Source organism: Anser cygnoides, chromosome 28 (genome assembly GCF_040182565.1).
Source record: "Anser cygnoides isolate HZ-2024a breed goose chromosome 28, Taihu_goose_T2T_genome, whole genome shotgun sequence".
In the NCBI taxonomy this organism is placed as follows: Eukaryota; Metazoa; Chordata; class Aves; order Anseriformes; family Anatidae; genus Anser; species Anser cygnoides.
Window position 1 is genome coordinate 2,614,697 of NC_089900.1, and position 7,320 is coordinate 2,622,016.

Genomic DNA, 7,320 nt, shown 5'->3' on the forward strand with positions numbered 1-7,320 from the left:
CAAGCACACGGAGGATACCAAAGTGATCAGGAGTCAGCATGGATTCACCAAGAGTTTCTTAAGACTTACCAGCTTGACAGCCAGTGATATCCCTTTTGGGAAACTGGAATTCCTGGGCATCTCCCTGAAGTGCCAGGGCACTGATGTGTATAGTGCATAGAAAAAGAGGAAGAACCAGAGGTCTGTGTGTGGTTACAGAGCTCTCATTTTGGATAGCAGAGATGGTGTAACAGCCCACAACAGGGGTGCGTCCAGGGGTGGAGAGGATTGTAAGGCACGGAGGGAGAGCAGACCTTTCAGGGGGAGAGCAGCGGCAACATAAGGAGCTTTGCCCTGGTTTTGGTGATGAGAACCCATGGGTCTGGATTAGCAGGCACACGAACATGGGTGACCTTGTCGTTGGTGTCACCTAGAGACCTCCTGTAAGGAAGAAGCAGCAGGTATGGCCTTCCTCAGACAACTGGAAAATGCCTCAAGTTTGCAGGAAATGGTCCTCACGGGGGAAGTTGAAACACTCAGATTTCTGCTAGAATACCAGTACAACAGAGCACAAGCCATCTAACGGGTTTCTGGAGGGCATCAATGCTAAATTGATGAGCATGCAAAGATATTGTTAGGACAGCCAAAGCCCTCCTGGAGTTGAATCTGGCAAAGGACGTGAAGAACAACAAGAAGGACTTCTACAAGGACATCAACATTGAATGGAAGGCTGGATAAAATGCAGACTCACTGCTAAATACAGAGAAGGACAAGGTGGCAGAGGACATAGAGAAGGCTGAGGCACTGCTCACTGTCCTCTTTGCTGCATTCTTTCCAACCTTGGCCTCTGGAACGGCAAGTCCTTGAGATCAGAACAAAAAAAGCCTGAAGCAGGGAAGTCGTACTTTGTGAGGTGGAGGACCTTGTTAGGGTCCCTTGGTTACCCTTGGGCAAACTGGATTCCAAAGAAGTGGTGGTTAAGAACAGGACTGGGAGGAGTAAGTAGGAATTTATAAAGCGGAAAATGTGTTTAACAAACCTGACTGCCTTCCACTGAAAGATGTCCTCAGATCGTGGAGGCTTGTGGTTGCTCAGGGAAGTTGTGGAGCCTCCATCCCTGGAGGTATTCAGAACCCATTTGGACATGGACCTGGGCAACCTGCTCAGGCTGATCCTGTTTGAGCAAAGGGGTTGGCCTAGGCAATCTCCAGAGCTCCCTTCCAACCTCAAACATTCTGTCATTCTATGATACCTGGCAGTGTTTCTGAGAACTTTTCCATGGTACCTCAAACCAGTCTGAGTCCTGGTGCCCATGGAACAGAGTTTGCTTTTAGGATGACCTCACTCACTAGGTAACCCTGATGAGCAGAGATTACAAAAGCAGGCAGTGTCTCAACCCACAGCAGTATTCCCAGGTCCAGACTCCACTGCCTTGAGGATTATGAATTGGAAGAACCTTTGGAGGCCTGTACCTTGGCCTGCCCTCAGCTGGGATAACTTGGCAGCTAGATCACGTTGGTCAGTGCTTGGTTCACCTCTCATGCCCAGAGGTGATTTTTTTTCCTCCTTTCATTTGATATCTTTCTGCTTTTTCTATCTTCTCTGCCCCAACTTGTGCCCCTGCCAGATCAACACACCTACTCAGACCAAGGGCAATCCCAGCCTGCTCTTGAAGCACAGCCTCACCAGGATCCCCTGGGACTCTGCAAGCAGGCTGTGAGGGCCTGCTCCAGGAAGAGATGCACTGCATGAGACCAGAGGAGGGCACGTGAGAAACCCAACAGCCAGTGCAGAGGGACAGTGGCAGTAATTGTGAGCTGATGTGGGGCCAGAGCCAGGGGCTACAGAGATCACCAGTGAAGCCCTCCAGCAGCTCCTTTCCACACCCATGCAGGGAATAACACACCCAGCGGTGCTCCTGAGAGAGGTCAGGACACAGGACAGGAGGCACTGTGAGCTGTGGTACCAGGCACTGATGCTCAGCCCTGGCTTTGGGGTCTCCCAGCAGGTGCTGTCAGTACCTGCAGTCCCAAAGCCCCTGGCCCTGTGGGCAGCACTGAGGCCCGTCCTGACCTTTGGGAGCTGCTCTGGCTGCAGAGGGGCTGCCAGGAGCACTGGGGCTGGTGCTGCCCACCCACACATCCTGCACCAGGTGTCTCCTGGTCCCTGCAGCCATGGCTGTGACTGAGGGGAGAGGCCGGCCTGGCTGGGGCGTGGGGCCTGGCAGTAGTTTGGGGGTGGTGGCCGTGTGAGAACTTGCTGCAGTGCTGTGGCTCCTGTCCACAGGCCTGTCTCTGGGCTGGCCCAGCATCACTGCCCCACTCACAGCCCCATGTCCCCTCTGTGTCGGCACTGCTTGGGGCAGAGGGCATCAGGGCCAGGGAAACAACCCCCCTGGCACGGTCCCCACAACAGAGCTTGGTGCCTTGTCCCCCTACAGCCCTCCTGGTCTGGCTGCTTTTCCCAGTGCCAGGCCCCAGACCAGCCCTTGCTACGTCTCACACAGGGGCTCGCTGACAGCCCCACTCTAGAGTCTGTAGGGTCTGGGCATGGGTGACAGGGCTGGTTGTTCCTCTAGTGCAGGCACAGATCATAGCATGAGGAAGGAGCCAGACATTTCCAGGACCAGTTCCCACCTGGGATTTTATACTTTCCTTTTGGTTGATGCCAGCTCTGCTGAGCTTTGAAAGAAAAGCCCAGCCTTCAGGAAGTGAAAAAATCCCATTTATTATATAGAGAAAGCAATTATGTTGCTATGAGACAGTCTGCACTGCTACACACTTTGAGACTGACTTTTATCCAAGCTTCTGCTGAGACAATGCAGGTTCATTCAGCAATAGCAGTGGGAGGAGTGAATATATATTTTGGGGGGGGGGGGGGGGGGGGGAGGGTAACAGCAGAAGAACAAACAGTTAAAAATAATGAAATTAAAATAATGAAATATGGAAACAAGAAAAAATATAATAATGGAAAAGAACAAAGCACAAGGCTGGAATGGGATATATTGAGAGTCACCTGTGGAGAGATACGGGAACTTTATGATTCCTAAAAAATATAATTAAAAACACTTTCAAAATAGCATCCTTTAGTGCTTCAATCCTCACACTGTAGATGAGGGGGTTCACTGCTGGGGGAACTGCTGAATACAAAATTGCAACTGCCATGTCTAGGGATGGGGAGGAGATGGAGGGGGGCTTCAGGTAGGCAAATATGGCCATGCTGATAAACAGGGTGACCACAGTCAGGTGAGGGAGGCACGTGGAGAAGGCTTTGTGCCGGCCCTGCTCAGAGGGCATCCTCAGCACTGCCATGAAGATCTGCACATAGGACACCACAATGAAAGAAAAACATCCAAACCCCAAAAAAGCACTGAACATGAGAAATCCAGCTTCCCTGAGATAGGAGTCAGTGCAGGAGAGCTTGAGGATCTGAGGAATTTCACAGAAGAACTGATCCACAGCATCGCCTTGGCAGAGGGGCAGGGAAAATGTATTGGCAGTGTGCAGCAGAGCATAGAGAACCCCACTGCCCCAGGCAGCTGCTGCCATCTGGGCACAAGCTCTGCTGCCCAGGAGGGTCCCGTAGTGCAGTGGCTTGCAGATGGCAACATAGCGGTCGTAGGACATGACGGTGAGAACATAAAATTCTGCTGATATGAAGAAGAGGAACAAAAAGACCTGTGCAGCACATCCTGCATAGGAAATGGCCCTGGTGTCCCAGAGGGAATTGGCCATGGCTTTGGGGACAGTGGTGGAGATGCAGCCCAGGTCGAGGAGGGCGAGGTTGAGGAGGAAGAAGTACATGGGGGTGTGGAGGCGGTGGTCGCAGGCTACGGCGGTGAGGATGAGGCCGTTGCCCAGGAGGGCAGCCAGGTAGATGGCCAGGAAGAGCGCGAAGTGCAGGAGCTGCAGCTCCTGCATGTCTGCGAATGCCAGCAGGAGGAACTTGGTGATGGAGCTGCTGTTGGACATCTGGTGCTGCCTCTGGGTATGGAGATCTGGACAGGTCGGAAAACAGCATGACAAGTCAGGGGAGTCTTCTCTGAGTTAAACCTATGCCATTCCTTGTAGACCCTCCCCCTGCCAGACTCAAATGGTTCTTCTTTCTTTGTTGAAAAATGTCATTCAACTTCATGACATAAGCTTCATTTCTAAAGTTCAGTGTGCCGTGAGAAGCAGGGACCTCTGCTCCTGGACTCTTGAGGGAATCAGTCCTGACTCAGAGCAGTGAGTGCACAGGAACATGACAGCTGGGCAAAGTTTTATTTTCAGATTTTGTCAGATGAAATCCTTTCTTACACAGAAGGCCATGTCAGCATCTGCATTCACAGTGCTACAGAATTGTTGTGGTTTAACCCGGCTGGCAGCTAAACACCACACAGCCGTTCGCTCACCCTCCCCCCTCCCTCTCTGGGATGGGGGAGAGAAACGGGAAAGTGAAGCCTGTGAGTTGAGATAAAGACAGTTTATTAAAACAGGAATATAATAATAACAATAATAATAATAGTGATAATGATAATAGTATTAATAATAATAATGTGTAAGAAACAAGTGATGCACAATGCAATTGCTCACCACCCGCTGACCGATGCCCAGCCTATCCCCGAGCAGCCGGCCCCCCCACCCCGGTCAGCCACCCCTATATATTGTTTAGCATGACGTCAGATGGTATGGAATACCCCTTTGGCCAGTTTGGGTCAGCTGTCCTGAGTCTGTCCCCTCCCAGCTCCTGCTGCACCCCCAGCCTGCTCGCTGGCAGGACAGAGCGAGAAGCTGAAAAGTCCTTGGCCTGGTGTAAACACTGCTCTGCAACAATTAAAACATCAGCATGTTATCAGCGCTCTTCTCATCCTAATCCAAAACATAGCACCCTACCAGCTACTATGAGGAAAAATTAACTCTGTCCTAACTGGAACCAGGACAAGAATGAAGTTGGCAGAAAGGAGTTTTAGAGACATTTTTTTTCTACATACCCTTTTCCCCCTCTTCATGTTGAAGCAGTGTTCTCTGAAGTCAGAAATCCTGAGCATTTCTGCTGCACTCACAGGGAATGGTTTTGAGACCTGAGAGGCAAAGGGATTCCCTGTGGCTCAGAGCAGAGTGAGGGAGCTGGCTGGACTTGTTCCCAACTGCCCTGAACCTGCAGCTTTTGGACAGCAATCACATTTCTGTTACCTGAAAAGTTGCCAGACACTGCTGAGAGCAAAGGAATCCACTGCCAGTCACTGAGTGCCCAGCCTTTCTCTAGGTACCTGAGCAAGGTCTCAGCATCACAACTCTAGCCAAGGACACCTATCACTCATTTCACCAACCCAACGGCATGTCCTTGCATGCAGCATCTCTCTGCTTCTTTCCTGGGCTTTCAAATAACATGAAGATGCTATGGAAAATATTTGCATCCTGCAGGGCAGCTCACCACTTGAAAGGACACCTCAAGGAGATAGCCAAGTGTCCTAATGACGATGTCTCATTAAGGGAAAGTCAACTCATTCCCCAGCCTCACAGAATGCATTGCCCGTGATCCTAGGCAGCCCCCCTGCACCACAAAGGAAAATGGGCACATGGCTGGAGAGATGCGCCTCTGCTCTGCTGGAGGTGTGGCTGCAGAGGACGTGCTTCATGCCTTGGAGCCACGGCCACCAGGGCAGGGGTTTTCCTGGGTGGGAGAGGAGACAAGGGGACTTGCTCAGAGGAAGGGCTCTGCACTGATTCGAAAAAAAATATGGTCGTTTCTGATGAATTCTCCTTCTGACAACATTTTTGGTTTTAATTGCTTATCATTCCTTGATCATATCCCTGGAGGTTTTATTTCCAGGTTTCCCTGTCTCATATCTTAGTCCTGTTTTTGCTCACAGCCCCAACCCAATCCCTGTGCAGTAAGCTTTGCCCTTCAGAAACTTGCCTGTATGCAGGGCACCAGCTAGGGGCACGTGCATCTTTGAAGGTGTAAAACAACATGTCAGAAAGCACTGATGGGTTCAGCAAACTTGATGCTGAACCTGTCCATGAACAAAATGGAGGCTGAAGGCAATTTATCAGCCCCCTCAAAAACCTTCCGATGATCATAGTTACAGTTCAGGAATCCCAGAGATGTGTTCAAACCTCACAGTTACTTTTCCATTTCATTCTGCAACCTCTCTCCATCCCATAAGTGTTGGAAAGTGAAAACAAAGCAGAAAATTCCTGTCTTGAAATTCCTCATGAAAAGTCCCCTTGGATACAACCAAGGGTCAGGAAACCCCCTTGGGTTGTGCTGTGGATCTGTGAGCAGGCTGCCCCAGGCAGCAGCCTCCCGCCAGCAGCAGGACCCTGCCCTGCCCGGGGGGGGCTCCTTCCACCCGCAGCTTCTCCCCGCAGCGCCCTGGGCAGCTCCCCGCGCAGGCTGAGTGCTGAGCCTGGCAGGCGGCAGAGGCCCTGCCCCGACACACAGCCCCTGGGGCACAGCAGGGACCCTGCTCTGCACCACAGCCCTGGGCACCCCTGCCTGCACCCGCGGCTTCTCCTTCCTCCAGGAGCTGCGGCTGCATTGCCCTCCAGCCAGAGACTTACCGGGGTCAGGGCTGGCAAGTGTTCTCCCCCAGCGAGCTCTGTGCATCCTGCCACTTCTGCCTGCCTTTACCCACTCTGTCTCTGCAGGCAGTGCCCCCAGCCCTGCTGCGCTGGGCACAGGAGCTGCTCCTGGGCAGAGCTGGCTCTCTGCAGCGCTGCCCGCTTGCCAGGAGCTCCCCTTGGGCCCAGGAGCCCGGCCCAGCTCAGCAGCACAGGCCCAGCCCAAGGCCTCCCTTACTCTGCCCCCCACCAGGCTCCCTGCCCATGGCCCTGGGGCTGCAGGGGAACCTGCTGGGAAACAGCCTGAAGGGATCCCTAGCTTTCCCTCCCTCCCCTGGGCACACACACTTCTTGCTAGCATGTTCATTTCTCCTAGGAGAAAGTGAATTAGCTGTAAGAATAACTTCTTCATGTCCCAGTATCAGTTAGGACATGAAGTCATGGTCAGGGACTGATCTTCTTCATCCCCCCTTAAGGAAGGAAGTCAGCAGAGTCAGTCGAGGCATCTCATGCTGCTTGTTATTCCTGGGGTTGGAAGGGGTCTCAGCTCCCTCCCATGTCTGCCACAGATTCACAGGACCCTGGATTCCTCTGGCCTCAGTTCAGGTGTCCACAACATAGGCACCTTAATGCGAATTACTGAGCCACAATAGCTCCTTAGTGGAGATGGAGGACAGGCAGGAGCTGTTCAGATGCAAACATCTGGTGAAATTTGAGGTTGATCCCCTGGGAGTGTGGTGGAGTCATTCCTTTGGGTAACTGAAATGGCAGCAGATGCCACATGTAGGACAAC

The 7,320-nt window shown here is 52.2% G+C and overlaps 1 protein-coding gene across 1 annotated transcript; it reads right to left on the reverse strand.

Annotated features, from left to right (window-relative positions):
- Positions 1–2,928: 2,928 nt before the first annotated feature.
- On the reverse strand, positions 2,929–4,319 carry LOC136787209 (olfactory receptor 14C36-like). The gene has a single exon (XM_066984339.1). It carries the CDS (start codon positions 3,948–3,950, stop codon positions 2,991–2,993), a length of 960 nt encoding a protein of 319 aa, XP_066840440.1. The 5' UTR covers positions 3,951–4,319; the 3' UTR covers positions 2,929–2,990.
- Positions 4,320–7,320: the final 3,001 nt, after the last annotated feature.

Coding starts and splice junctions, on each gene's coding strand:
- LOC136787209 (XM_066984339.1), bottom strand. CDS start 3,950: ATGTCCAACAGCAGCTCCATCACCAAGTTCCTCCTGCTGGCATTCGCA.